Source organism: Trifolium pratense, linkage group LG6, assembly GCF_020283565.1.
Source record: "Trifolium pratense cultivar HEN17-A07 linkage group LG6, ARS_RC_1.1, whole genome shotgun sequence".
Taxonomy (NCBI): Eukaryota; Viridiplantae; Streptophyta; class Magnoliopsida; order Fabales; family Fabaceae; genus Trifolium; species Trifolium pratense.
This window is the reverse complement of record NC_060064.1, coordinates 32,947,628-32,963,032: the sequence shown is the minus strand read 5'-3', so window position 1 is coordinate 32,963,032 and position 15,405 is coordinate 32,947,628. Positions and strand designations below refer to the sequence as shown.

At 33.5% G+C, this 15,405-nt stretch overlaps 3 protein-coding genes across 3 annotated transcripts; all 3 read left to right on the top strand.

Annotated features, from left to right (window-relative positions):
• The first annotated feature begins 6,368 nt into the window (after window positions 1–6,368).
• Window positions 6,369–9,373, top strand: LOC123888473 (receptor-like protein kinase FERONIA). Its single transcript, XM_045937538.1, has one exon. It carries the CDS (start codon window positions 6,603–6,605, stop codon window positions 9,279–9,281), a length of 2,679 nt encoding a protein of 892 aa, XP_045793494.1. The 5' UTR covers window positions 6,369–6,602; the 3' UTR covers window positions 9,282–9,373.
• Window positions 9,374–11,447: 2,074 nt separating this feature from the next.
• Window positions 11,448–12,555, top strand: LOC123892130 (receptor-like protein kinase FERONIA). Its single transcript, XM_045941961.1, has 2 exons — window positions 11,448–12,449; window positions 12,541–12,555. Exons 1-2 carry the CDS (start codon window positions 11,448–11,450, stop codon window positions 12,553–12,555), a joined length of 1,017 nt encoding a protein of 338 aa, XP_045797917.1.
• A 4-nt stretch (window positions 12,556–12,559) lies between these two features.
• Window positions 12,560–14,317, top strand: LOC123888472 (receptor-like protein kinase FERONIA). The gene has a single exon (XM_045937537.1). The coding sequence runs from the start codon at window positions 12,622–12,624 to the stop codon at window positions 14,008–14,010; it is 1,389 nt and encodes a 462-aa protein (XP_045793493.1). The 5' UTR covers window positions 12,560–12,621; the 3' UTR covers window positions 14,011–14,317.
• The last annotated feature ends 1,088 nt before the right edge of the window (window positions 14,318–15,405 follow it).

Sequence of the window (15,405 nt, the reverse complement as noted above, 5' to 3'; positions counted from 1 at the left end):
GGGGTGTGATCTAGTGGTGAGGGGTTTGGATAGTATGTTATAGGTCCTGAGTTTAAATCTTCTGCAAATTTATAACGGTGAATATTCTACTCATCCTATTTGAATATATATTTTTATACTTTATCAGAATTAAATAATTCTGATATATTCACAAATAAGCTGGAAGAATTCACCATTTATAATACCAATATCAGAATTCATGGTGCACGCGCTGCACAAAATATATTTTTGCAACCATGTAATTGTGGGCTGCCGCCGCCAGTACATGTAGTGTACTTACCATCTGGGCCTTTTTTTGTACAGCCAGCAGGTTTATGACGATCACTTGTCCCCGATGTTACACCTGGCGTCTTAGTGTTGGCAAGCATTCTGCTTAATCCCACGGCCTGTTGGTCGATGAAGAAATCGGCTTCGCCATCGTCGATAACTCGGCATTGAAGTCTAGCGCATCCATTAGCTCCTTCATCAGTATTGTTCTGTGATGCTATTGCTGATAGGATATTTTCATCGGTAGAATCCGCTGCAACCTGTAGGATAATTACCAGTAGTGCTGTTAAAACCAAAGAAATTAATGATCCTTTCATAATGGATGGCTATTTTTGAAACTTCTGTTGTTGGAATTAATATCTAAATCTTGCTATTTATCTGTATATTTTAAAGCGGACTTTATGGATATTTTAAATAGGACCCATATGGATATTTTGTATAAATAAAGGATAATTTATATGTGGATAGTATAATAAGGATATCTAGAAATGGGGATGAGGATCGTTTGTGATTATATATAGTACAACTTTTAAACCGACACTTTTTCGTCCCTATAAATTCACAAGGTTTTCGTCTCTATATATTTTTTTTTTTAAAATAGTCCCCGAATGTGTAAATTCTTTTAGTTTTAGTCCCTAATGTTAAGTGTCGTTTAAAAAATGATGACGTGGCAAAGGGAGGCTGGCGTGGCAACGTGTGACGTGACAAACGAGGATGATGTGTCCGTGATAATGCTCGGTCATCCACTTAGAGGATCAAATCCAAAAATAAAATTGCAGAGAGGGACCAAAACCAAAAAACGAATTTAAACCCAAAAACATATTTTTCTTCTTTTTTCTCTAAACCCAAAAATGGACTCATATTTCTCTAAATCCATAAATTTGTGTTGAATGTACTAAAACGATATTTTCTTCTTCTTTCTTCTCTCCAACCTAAAATTCCATAAAACTCTTTAACCAACAAAAAATTGAGTTTCCTGATGCACCATTTATTTTGATTTAATCAAAAGACCATATTAATTTACTAATCACCATCTTCAAAATTTGACATGAATTTATAATCAAACAACTTTATATATTGTAAAATTTGAATTCTATTATATCTTCAAATGTCAACCAAAAAATTTACAAACTTTTAAGATAAAATGACTCATTTTTATTTCTTTTTTCTTTTGAATCTCTCAAATCGCATACATTAAAACATATTTTGCAATTTATGGGTTCAGAGAAATATGAATCAATTTTCGAGTTTAGAGAAAAAAGAAGAAAAATATGTTTTTGAGTTTAATTTTGTTTTTTTTTGTTTTGGTCCCTCTCTGCAATTTTATTTTTGGATTTGGTCCGTCGAAGTGGATGATTGGGCATCGTCATTGACACAACATCCTCGTTTTTCACATCACATGTTGTCACGTCAGCCTCCGTTTGCCACATCATCATTTTTTAAACGATACTTAATATTAGGGACTAAAACCAAAAGGATTTACACATTCAGGGACTATTTTAAAACAAAAAAAAAATATACAGAGACGAAAACCAAACACTTACGAACTTACAGGGACAAATTGATCATTTAAGTTTTTTTTTTTTGTTAAAATCATTTAAGCCATTTTATTTTGAATAAACCCAACACTTATGACTTCACCCCAATCAAGGAAAAAAAAAGTCAAGTAATTTATTACGATTACCATTGAGAAAGTGAAAAATGAGAGAAAAACAAGTTTATTATTTTAAAATCTGATGAGTTAGTGCTTTATACTACGTGATCACAATGGAGTACATAATAGCTATAGTGAACTACATAAGATCATAACTAACTACTCTAACAACTTTGAAGCTGTTCTAACTTGTAACTAATCGTAGTAGATGGGAGGAGTTATTGGCTGTCTTTTTCTCTTGCAACTACTCTTAACATCTGGTATCAATCATGGAATCGAAGGGATAAAGATCATAGATGTCGGCAAGATAGAGAACATAAGAGTATTCATGAGGAAGATACTCATAGAAATTCATATTGAATGAATATAAATTGATAAAAAATGAGTAAAATGTACAATAAAGTAGCTTATTTATAGGACTATTTGGAGTAACTAACTCCCTAACTAACTTTATAACCTCCTAACCAACTTAGTAACTCTAGTTGATTAACTAACTATTTATATTCTTAACAACAACTTTTTCTTGATTTAATTTCTTCACTTTTCTCTATCGGATGTCTGGTAATTTCAGATTGGCATTTCTCAGTCTAATACGGGGACATCGTAGGAGTGTTGTACCTTATGACTAGTTATTGTTTTCCAAAAAAAAAAGTATGATAGAATGTATATCAATATAGTGTACAGTACACATTGCCCGACATGAGCCGATTTTTGCCTTAACCCAAAATTGGATCATAGAGAGAATTCAAATTTGATTTTGCTTAAAAATCGCTAGTTGGTATTAGGTCAATTTGGATCAAACCACCGTTTGTGTTGGGTTGGGTTGAGTACGATAGAATGTGTAGTATTATACTACTCCCTCCGTTTTCGTATAAGTGTTCAGTTCAATCATATTTAACGTTTCTAATAAACTGTCCAATTTCTGTTTTAAGGATACGATTTGTCAATTATACCATTTGTCATTATTGTTATATTTTTCAATATATTTTTTTATATATATTTGAAAAGTCCTTGAATCATGCAATTCCAATTAAACAACCTTGATGTCACACAAATTCCTTAAGTATTATGATAAGGTTAATCTTGGTGATGAACACCAATTTCTTGATTAGTTCATCCTCGCCATTGAACTTTAGGTTCTCAATTTCTTGGTAGAACCTATGATCAATGGAGGAATTAAGCCTATTAACCTATGAATCACACCAATTCAATCAAGATCTTTAAAGATTAAACTAGTGCTCAATGAATTTCAGTCCAATTTCATTTAATATTCTCATAACAAATGCAATCTAGAATTAATTTCAACTGTGATCAATAGTGAAAAAGCATTAAACTCACAATTCATTGAATAATACTTGCAACTGAGGAATTCATTACATCAAAGAAGGTTTACAAAGAGAATTACATCATTCAATTCCTAATCTAGATCTAACCTTGAGAATTTTACTCAAAAGTCCAGTTCTCTGCCAAAAAAACTGAACCTCGTGCAAGAAGACTCTGTTTTCTTTTATATTAGTGTGAAGCTGCACCATGTGGAGGTCTCCTGCACCATGTGCAGTTTGACGATTATGCCCTGTGCCATGCGCAGCCACCAGATCGATTTCTCCTTCTTGAAAAATTGCATTGCGCCATGCGCAGCCAAGAGACTTTTTCCACATCTTCAAACCTTGAATTGCGCTATGCGCAGCCAACAACGAATTTAAAGATCTTTAGCACTTGGATTTGCGTCATGCGCAGCAACCTATGCGCCATGCGCCAGTGTTTTACAACCCGGACCGGACCGGCCGGTCGGACCGGTTGAACCGAAGGTCAACCGATCTGTCTGATAGTTGGATCGGGCATGCTGTTGAACCGGTCTGAACCGGTCAAAACCGGGAAAACTGGCGAATCGGCGGTTTTTTCAAACCGACCGGTTTAATTGCAAGCTTGGTTTTTTTTTTAAAACAATTTTTTTTATTGAAACACTCTTAACTTTTTTTTTGTAGTAACATGCATGGATTATAAATGTCTAAAAATATAAGAAATTGTCAAAAATAAGATTCGAACCACTGAACTCTCCATAAAAGATGAGGATCATTGCCACTGTGCTAAATTGTTCTTTATATTGTATATATTCTGGAATTATATTATAAGCTTCCTCACAATCTTTTATTTATTTGTTTCAAAAACACATTTGATTTTTTTTTAATGTTGATTCAATTATTCAATTCTCATTTTTACTTATAATAACTAATGTTTTTGCGGGAAAAAAATAATTAATTACTCTAATTTATTATATTTACAATTAAAATACATATGCTATAATTTTTAAAAAATAATTAATGACTCTAACTTATTCGTGTTTGATGTTTAAAACTTATTTCGATTTGTATTTTGTACTATTTTAATGTGCGTGAAGACAATGTTTATGATTTGAATTTAACAACTCGTGACATTATGCGTTTATGAAATTTCATATTTTTTATGATTTTTTTTTAACTATATGCCGGTTCAATAACTATATAACCGGTTCATTCCATCGGTTTAATCCGATTTAATCCGGTTTGTCATGCGGTTCGACCAGTGACTCAGTGGTTCGACCAATGAACCAGTGACCTAGTACCCTTGTCGGTTCGATGTCCGGTCCGGTTTTTAAAATACACTTTATGTAAAAAAAAAGAAAAGTATACTACATATATATGTTATTGGGCCAAGCCCATTTAAAAGTAAAGTAACCCTAGTTTTATTATGTTTCTCTTTATTGTTTTTCCTAATACTTAACAGTCGCTGTATTCCTTTTTCTTCTCATGGCATGTGACAACACCCTTCTTTCAACTTCTTTCTTTTGTCATTTTTTCTTGTTATTACTGTGTGCTCATGAGATGTAGGGGATCTGGATTCCCTGCTGTTGGGAATCACACAGTTTCACGCTGTTTTGCATCTCAGCCATCCATTATCAGATCGGACGGATCAGAACAATTCATTTACAAAATTACTCAAAACGATCACAGCCACACGATTATGATCGGACGGTCCCTAGCTGTTACAGCGTCCTGCTGTAACAGCAGGAAATCCATTTCCAGATGTAGGAGATAACCAAAACTACTTTATTATCTTCTTTTCTCTTTTTCTCTTTTAACTTCTTCATATCATTTTCTCTTTTTCTTCTTTTCTTGATGTAAATTGGATGTGGAAATAATTTGTTATATTCAGTTCTTTTTCTCTTTTAAATTCTATATTCACTTCTTAGGGCGCCAGTCTTTAACATAGAAAACTATAGATTGGAAGAATTGTATGCGTGTCCCTTTTAAATTTCTTTGATACCAAATTCCAGACTTTGCTCGAGTTAGACATGACAGATTTCTTTGATACCAAATTCCAGACGGTCTAGTGACTGGATATAGATGGTGAAAAAAAAAACATAGAATTTTATATTAAATAATATAAATATAGTTTATTAAAAAAATAATAATAAATACAAAGAATATTTTTATGTTTGGCTCTGTTAACATATGTCCTAACTAAGCGATGTACCAAAAAAAAAAAAAAAAACATATGTCCTAAGTGATGACAAATGCATTGACATACAACAGTATTATTCTAACAATCCTTATTCACCAGCCCCACTCTCAAACCCTAATTCCTCTTGATTTTTTCATTTCTTGTTGATCCAATAGAGAGGGGTGATTTAGGGTAAATTTGAATCTGAAATCACCCCTTTCTTTAATTTTTATTCTGATAAGTAATTTTTCACATCTTTTTATGTTTTGTTTGAATTTAATTTTTATGATTTCTTCGTCTGACATTGTTTGTTTTGATTTTCCGTCTTCGTACATGTCGACAGTGGTTTATTAACATTAAGAAGTGATATTTTTACACTCCAACAGAATGAATTCAACAGGAAATTTAGGACTTGGATTAGATCCTTCGTGAGTTCTCAGTTAACTTGTTTATGGTTGTTTTGTTTTCAAATTACATATTCGAATCGGCGTGTTTGAGAGATTAAAATCTAGGCACATCTGAACTTCAACGGTAAGTAAATTGCATGAAAGTTTTTTTTGGGTACAATGCATGAAAGTTAAATTGCTAAAATTATAAATTGAGTTCATACATCAATTGAGAATTTACAGCTTGTGTTAAGAAGTTGTACATTTTTGTGTGTGTTAGTATTGCACCCTTAACGTGGACCGCAATTTAAAATTATGATTAACATTACACCTTTAAGTAAAATCCCATCCGGAGTTTGAACAGCGAAGTTAAGATGACATAGAGAAATGAGTGTTTTCTTTTTCTTGGTCAGGTAGTTTAGTACTAGAAATTCCACCTTAAAGGTGGATAAGTGGAGTGTGTGGGATTTGAACTCCAGCTCTTACATTTATAATTGAGTTAAACTTACGGGGACAAGTGGTTTGAAAATGATAGTGTTTTCTATCCACATATATGTGATCCAAAATTGTAATTGAAAACAAAATTATGTGATCCAAAATATTAATTCCCAAACCCAAAGATATATTTTGACCATTTCAAACCCAAAATGCTTTCGGAATCCATATTGCAAAGTAAGTCGATTTCATGACTGGCAACTAATGTTGTTTCATAGAAATTTCCAACCTCTCATCAATAAATAGAACTTCTAGCATCCCAAACTACACCAACAACAATATTATATCCTCTGTACCTCACACCCTCTTCTCACACAACCATGGCAAACTCTATAAACAAAAAAAATCACATGAAATTCACCTTGCTATCTCTCATTTCCCTATTGTACCCGCTAGTTACTAACTCATACAACCCTGATTATAATTTAGCCATCAATTGTGGCTACTCAACAAACACTACTTCCTTAGACAATAGAATTTGGGTGGGTGATAATGATATTGAAAATTCCAATCTCCTTTCCTTCACAGAACCAACAACTACAAACCAATCTTTCATAACAAAACCTATTTCCCTCTCAAATACTCAAATTCCATTCACAACTGCACGTGTCTCTATCTCAAATTTCACATACTCTTTTCCTATCAACAACATCACTAATTCCCCTGTTTTTATTCGCCTTCATTTTTACCCAACATCTTATCAAAACTTTGAACTTTCTAATGCAATTTTTTCTGTTGAAGTAAACAACAACCTCACTCTTCTTAAAAACTTCAACCCTTTACATTGGGCTAAGGACAGTACAATCATCAAAGAATATTGCATCCAAGTCAAACCACATGAGAAGCTAACCATAACTTTCATTCCCAATCCTAACAGCATAAACCAATCAAATCTTTATTATGCTTTCATTAACGGAATCGAAGTTGTGTCCATGCCACCTTTTCTCTATTACTCAGACCTTTCTGACTTGAATTATCAGATAAGATCAGTTGACACAGACACCACAGATTACAAAATTCAAAACGACAAAGCTTTGGAGATGGTTTATAGAGTGAATGTTGGTGATAATCAAGTTCCACCAAGTAATGATACAGGTATGTTTCGTAATTGGGATAATGATTATCCTCTTTACTTGGAGAAACAATATCCACAAAGCGTGTCAAGTGATTTTGGCGAACATCTAAACTATTTAAAAAACAACGTTCCAAATTACACTGCACCAGAAGCAGTTTACTTAACTGCAAGAACTTATGGGTTGAATGTGAAAGAGGATTATAATGTAACTTGGAATTTTGAAGTTGATTCTACTTTTACTTATATGGTAAGGTTACATTTTTGTGAGTTTGAAGAGATTATCAAAGACCAAGGTTATAGAGTCTTTCAGATTTTTATAGATGATATTTTGGCTGAACAATATGCTGATGTGTTTTCGTGGAGTCATGGTCGATTGGTTCCTGTTAATAAGGATTATGCTGTGACTATGTACACTCCAAAAGGAAGCTCTCAAATTGAAAAAGTTAATCTTACAATCAAGCTTCAACGCATGCCAATTCATTCGAAGCTCGCACCAAAATATCGTGATGTCATATTGAATGGAATCGAGATTTTCAAGATAAGTGACAACAATAACAATCTTGCAGGAGTAAATCCCAAATATTTATCTCCAAAAGAACCATCATCACCTAGTCCACAATCAAAGTCAAAGAACTCAACCATAGTCATTTTTATTGCGGTTGGTGTTTCATGTCTTTTGCTAGCATTTGTTGCTACTGGAATAATAGTTTTTGTTAGAAGGAGAAAAAGATTTGAGTCTCATTTTGAAATGGAAGAAACTTCATGGAAAACAATAAAGAGAGAAGGTTCGTCGACTTTACCATCCCATTTGTGTCGCTATTTTACAATAGCGGAGATAAAAGCTGCTACAAACAACTTTGATGATATATTTATCATCGGGGTTGGAGGGTTCGGGAACGTGTACAAAGGTTACACCGATGGAGTTACACCTGTTGCGATAAAACGTCTTAAACCGGGTTCTCAGCAGGGTGTAAATGAGTTCATGAATGAGATTGAGTTACTCTCTCAGCTTCGTCATATTCATTTGGTTTCACTCATTGGATATTGCAACGAAGGTGCAGAAATGATTCTCGTTTACGACTTCATGCAACGTGGCACTCTTCGTGAATATTTATATGGTTCCGATAACGAACGTCTTACTTGGAAGCAGAGACTCGAGATTCTATTGGGTGCGGCAAGAGGGTTGCATTATCTTCATACTGGTGCGAAGCACAGTATCATACATCGTGATGTGAAGAGTACTAACATACTCTTGGATGAGAAATGGGTGGCTAAGGTTTCTGATTTCGGGTTATCAAAAGCGGGACCAACGGGAATGGCTATGACCCATGTCAGCACTGTGGTGAAGGGTAGTATAGGGTATTTGGATCCAGAATACTACTTGCGCCAAAGGTTGACTCTAAAGTCTGACGTGTACTCTTTCGGTGTTGTGCTTCTTGAAGTGTTGTGTGCAAGACCTCCTTTGGTTCGTTCTTCGGAAAAGAAAAAAGCAAGTTTGGTCATTTGGTTCCAAAGATGTTACAAGGAAGGCCTGATAGTTGAAGAATTGGTCGACCCGTTTATAAGGGATTCTATAACAAGTGAGAGTTTGAAATGTTATTGTCAAATGGTGTTGAGTTGTTTGCATGATGATGGAAATCAACGAATGTCGATGAGTGATGTGGTCGGGGCTTTAGAGTTTGCATTGCAGTTGGTAACAACGGAGGAGGATAGTAAATTTGGATGGACCAAAGAAAAAGAAAAAAGTGAGCAAAGACTGTTGCCGCATTTTACGAGTGAGGACGGTAGCGACGTGTTCACGAGTAGTAGTGATGACTATGGATCTCAAACAAGTAAGGTAAGCACCATTTCAACCAGTACTGAAGGACAACCTATGTTATCTGCGAAGGTGTTTTCTGAGATTGGTTATCCAAAAGCACGATAGATAGATAGATGTCATGTATCCTAAAATTTTCAATTGTGTATTTTTCAAAAGATAAGCCAAATAATTATAATGTATAATTTGATCATTTCTAATTTGTTGTTACCTACTCAATGAATTGAAGTTTAATATCGTAAAGTTTGATCAAGTTCTCACCGTAAATCAAATTCAGGTTCTCCTGAACAATTTAGTTTAAAAAGAGTTTTGTTATTTACTTGAGTCTAATATCTTAATTTATCTTACAAATCAATTCTATTAAGAATGAGTTAAATTTTATTAACAACTAGTAAGAGACCCCTGCGAAGAGACCCGTGCGATATACGATGATATTTTTTTAAGTTATAGTCTGGTAATTAAAATTGGTTGTAATTATAAATATTTAAATTGAAAGAAACAATAATATAGAACATATTTATATATCAGTTAGAATTTACCCATTGTAAAATAGTTTTTTTTTGAAATTTTTATTAGTTAGAACTTGTTTCACATATGATAATTATTTTCAATTTTTTTATCAGTGATAATTTATCCCGTGTATGATAGTTAAAATTTATATATCAGTTAGAATTTACCCCGTATAAAATAGTTTTTTTTTTTTAAATTTTTATTAGTAAGAACTTGTCTCACATATGATAATTATTTTGAATTTTTTATCAGTGATCATTTATCCCGTATATGATAGCTAAAATTTATATATCAGTTAGAATTTACCCCGTGTAAAAGAGGAGAGGAGAGGAAATAAGAAGTAAGTGATGATGTGCATGAAGCTGCATTTCTTCTACTTATTTGAGTGCATATAGCAAGTCAATGACTTCCCCAATCTCTACGTCGAGTATAGTCTCTGTCCACTTTGTTCTCACAACCACAGTTATACCTAGCAATTTTGTTTTTTGGCAAATTAATTTCGCAATTTCCAAACGTCTAATTTACATATAATACTTTTCCAAACACGTGATTTGGAATTTTCAAAGAAAAACTTTAATGTTTTAGGAAAAATCTAAAATGATAATAGCCTAGTTGCCCTGCCCCTTTCACAAAGTGGGGAAAAAGTATAGTCTTTCTTTCCACTCTTTCTGCATGTGGTCATGAAACATCTTATCTTCAAATCAACAAAACAACGTTTTGGAGCTTTCTCCTTATCTCTTTTTAAAATTTCTTTGATGCCAAATATTCCAAAGACTTCACTAAGTCCTCGTCTTTACTCGAGTTTGGGATGTAGAAAATCTATTCAAAGAAAAATGCTAACTTGGCTATTGGAAACATTTGCTGCGGCTTATTTAAACTAACTTGAATAGAATTATATGGATTGGCAAATGTTCTATATTTTCTATGATTTGTCACAACAATCATAAAAAATATTTAAGTTTAAATATTTGATTAGTCTATGCAAATATACAATTTATCTGTTTTTTTCTTGCAAAAGAAATTATTCAATCTAATCCTTGCAATCTTATAACCCATATGAAAAAGTACTCTTTACCATCTAAATCTGTTAAAAGTTGCAAATGGCGATGGTGTGGTAGATGATTGTTAGTTTTTAAGTGTGAGTGGTCGAGTCTCACGTCAACTATGAATGAGAAGAATATTGGATATATAATAGAGGTGACATGAACCATTAAGTCTTACGGTTTTAAGTGAATATTGACCAATTGTTTCTCCTAAAGCTCCTCCAGACTCTACAATAAGGGGTATCAGAATCTCATTCTGCTTGGTGGGGGAGCGAGAGTGGATCATGTAATTGGATCAACTATAGGGTGTGAGTACTCACATTTTGGGGGAGATTATTGGATATCAAGTGTGAGCGGTTAAGTGTGGGAACACGTGAAACCTAACGATCTCACTTCAAGTGAGTTCCACATAATATAATTGATCCAATAGCATAACACACTTCCACACCAAGTCGAACCACGACTCTAATACCAATTGGTATGTGATCCTTAAATTTAGTCTAAATAAAGAAAAATTATGTGATCCTAAATGCTTCCCATAGATATCCTATGACCATTTAAAAGGAGTCGATTTCATTACCACTCTCTAATGCTATTTGATAGAAATTTCACTTCCTACATCTTATCATATTCTATATAACAATAAATAAATGCAACTAATTCTAACATCTCAAACAAGAAAAAAGAAATACTCTACTTCACTATATATCTTCTCACAACTATGGCAAACTCAATAAACAAAAAACTTTACACTAAAATCACCCTACTATCTCTGTTTTTGCTATTGTGCCCTCTAGTTGCTAACTCATACAACCCTATTTACAATTTAGCCATCAATTGTGGCTCCTCAACAAACACTACTTCTTTAGATAATCGAATTTGGATTGGAGATAATATTGATAACATCAATCTTTTTTCCTTCATTGAACCAAAAACCACAAACCCGTCTTTTAAAACATCACCTAATTCTCTCTCAAATACACAAATTCCATTCACAACAGCACGTGTCTCTCTCTCAAATTTCACATACTCATTTTCTAACATTATCACTAATTCCCCTGTTTTTATTCGCCTTCATTTTTACCCAACATTGTACCAAAACTTTGAACCAACCAATGCAGTTTTCTCTGTTAAAGTTAACAACAACAACTTTAGCCTTCTAAAAAACTTCAACCCTTCACTTTGGCTTAATGATGCTAATGAGGAAAAAATCACCAAAGAATATTGCATACAAATCAAACAAAATGAAAATCTAAACATAACTTTCATTCCTAACAACATAAACACATCAAATGTTTATTATGCTTTCATTAACGGAATCGAAGTTGTGTCTATGCCTTCTTTTCTCTATTACACAAACCTTGATGACACAAACTACCATTTCAAATTTATTGGTTCAGACAACACAGAATACCAAATTCGTAACGACAAAGCTTTGGAGATGGTTTATAGAGTGAATGTTGGTGCTAATCAAGTTCCACCAAGTAATGATACAGGTATGTTTCGTGATTGGAAAAATGATTTTCCTCTTTACTTGGAGAAAGAATATCCACTAAGTGTATCAAGTGATTTTGGAGAACATCTAAACTATTTAAAAAACACTGTTCCAAATTACACTGCACCAGAAGTTGTATACTTAACTGCAAGAAGTTATGGAATGAATGTGACAGTGGATTATAATGTGACTTGGAATTTTGAAGTTGATTCAAATTTTACATATATGGTAAGGTTACATTTTTGTGAGTTTGATTGGCATATCAAGAATAAAGGTGATAGAGTTTTTCAGATTTTTATAGATGACACTTTGGCTGAAGAAAATGCTGATGTGATTCGTTGGGCCGGTGCTCGATTGGTTCCTGTTCATAAGGATTACGCCGTGTCTATGTATCCTCGAGATGGAAGCTCACAAATTAAAAGAGTTAATCTTTCGATCAAGCTACAACGATTACCAAACACGTACGCACAATATCGTGAATCGTGATGTCATATTGAATGGAATAGAGATTTTCAAAATAAGTAATAATAACAATCTCGCAGGTTTGAATCCAATGAAACACGTTGTTCTATCATCTCCAAAGCAATTACCAACTCAACAATCAAAGTCAAAGAAGTCAACCATAGTCATGGTTTCAGTGGTTGGATTATCATGTCTCTTGCTAGCATTTGTGATGGGAATAATAATTTATGTTAAAAGGAGAAGAAGATTTGAGTCTCATCTTCAAATGGAAGAAAATTCATGGAAAACAAAGAAAAAAGGTTCATCAACTTTACCATCCCATCTATGTCGCTATTTTACAATAGAGGAGATAAGAGCCACAACAAACAACTTTGAAGATATTTTTATCATCGGGGTAGGAGGGTTCGGCAATGTGTACAAAGGTTACATCGATGAAGTTACACCAGTTGCAATAAAGCGTCTTAAATCAGGTTCTCGACAAGGTGTAAAAGAGTTCTTGAATGAGATCGAGTTGCTCTCTCAGCTTCGTCATATTCACTTGGTTTCCCTCATTGGATATTGCAACGAAGACACTGAGATGATTCTCGTTTATGACTTCATGCAACGAGGCACTCTCCGTGAAAATCTCTATGGTTCCGATATTGAACCTCTTAGGTGGAATAAGAGACTCGAGATTCTATTGGGTGCAGCAAGGGGGTTGCATTATCTTCATGCAGGTGCGAAGCACAATATCATACATCGTGATGTGAAGAGTACAAATATATTGTTGGATGAAAAATGTGTGGCTAAGGTTTCTGATTTTGGCTTATCAAAAGTGGGACCCACGGGAATATCGAATAGTCATATCAGCACTATGGTGAAGGGTAGTATAGGTTATTTGGATCCAGAATGCTACTTGCGGCATAGGCTGACTCTAAAGTCTGATGTGTACTCTTTCGGTGTGGTGCTTCTTGAGGTATTATGTGCAAGACCACCTTTGGATCATTCTTTGGATACACAAAATGTAAGTTTGGTTGTGATGTTCAAAAGATGTTACAATGAAGGTGTAATAATTGAAGAGTTGGTCGACCCATTCATAAAAGATTCTATAACAAGTGAGTGTTTGAAATGTTATTGCCAAATGGTATTGAGTTGTTTGCATGAAGATGGAAATCAACGAATGTCAATGAGTGATGTGGTTGGGACTTTAGAGTTTTTGTTGCAATTGGTGATGAATGAGGAGGATAATAATAATTTTGAAGAGAGTGATGTGTGTTTCACAAGTAGTAGTGATGACTATGGTTCTCATACAAGCAAGTTAAGCACCATTTCAACTAGTACTAGCTAAAGAGTAACTTATCACTTATGTTATCTACATGTGTGTATAGATAGTTTGATCGTTTCAAATTTGTGGTTGGGTACATAATGAATTGGGAATAACTAATAAGTATGAAGAAAAACCTAAGTCTCGTTAAAATGTACTTCTTTTTTACACAACATTAAAATGTACTTGGTATCTTACGATTTAATTTTATAAGAATGAATTATACTACTAGCTTCTTTGATTTTTACCAAAAAAAAAAAGCTTTTTTGAACGTATCTTTATTTTCTTTGAGTTTATTATATAATAGGCTTCCAACAAAAGTTAAATTGGTTTGTTACAGAATCGTTCATTTCACTACAAGAAAATATGTGATTAGCTACGAAGGCTCTTGTAGCTACCTCGTAGCTAATCTCTAGTAAAACAGACCGGCTACAAATTTGTTGTGAATTAGCTGTCGTAGCATGGATTGGGCAGCAAATCATTTATCAAAAAATTTCCTAGCTAATTTGCATCTAATATAAAGAATATCCTAACTACTTCCCAATTAATACCTAGTTAAATAATGTTCAAACGTTTATGTTTCCTAACTAAATCGCTAGGATATTGTCACAACGATTTCGCAATAAATCTCTAGCTGCACATTCCTAGCGATTTCACAGCCAAATCCAAGCTTTTAAAAATAAAAATTATTTGAATTCTTTATTATGTGCAGGATGTGGAGAAAATGAAAATTCTAGTCACTTATTTTTTGCATGTGCTTTCTTTGAATCTATATGGTAAAAAATTCTTAATTGGTTAATTAGGCGTTTCATGGTATTAAGATATGCGTCGCAAATTCTGTCCCGATTTAATTAGTTTGGGACGGAATTTAATTCGGTCACAAATTTCCGTCTCAGTTTCATTTTTTTCTAGTATTGTAGTCTGATATCAAATTTAATTAGGTGATGATCATACTTTACAATTTTGCAATGCTTATGTTTTTAGAATGTAGGTTATGACAGATCTCCAAGCCGCTTGGTTGACTTATTGGAGTATATGGAAAGAATGAAATAATAGTATTTTCGCGCTCTTACAAACATCATTGGTGTTTGCCAAAGTAAAATTATTGTCCGCAGAAAGAAAGTTTTGGAGTTAATCTCATATTTGAAATACTAGGATTCATGTTTTTTACTTGAATTTGTGGTGGTATAATCTCTTACCTTGCTTGGTATTAAGATTTGAGTAAAGAAGTTTTGGGGTTATTTTATTTTTTGTAATTTTGTTACACTTTTTTTTAGTTGTTTATTGTCGACTCCATCATTATAATTCCAAATAAAAATTTTATCTTATTTATTCGTTTTGTACTCCTAATTATTGCTTAGAGGAGTTCACAAATCTTAGCTTAACTAACAGAAATGTCGAAATTGCTAGTGTCGGACG

What these genes read in the sequence shown, in the direction of transcription:
- LOC123888473 (XM_045937538.1), top strand. Translation starts at nt 6,603, where the DNA reads ATGGCAAACTCTATAAACAAAAAAAATCACATGAAATTCACCTTGCTA.
- LOC123888472 (XM_045937537.1), top strand. Translation starts at nt 12,622, where the DNA reads ATGGAAGCTCACAAATTAAAAGAGTTAATCTTTCGATCAAGCTACAAC.
- LOC123892130 (XM_045941961.1), top strand. Translation starts at nt 11,448, where the DNA reads ATGGCAAACTCAATAAACAAAAAACTTTACACTAAAATCACCCTACTA.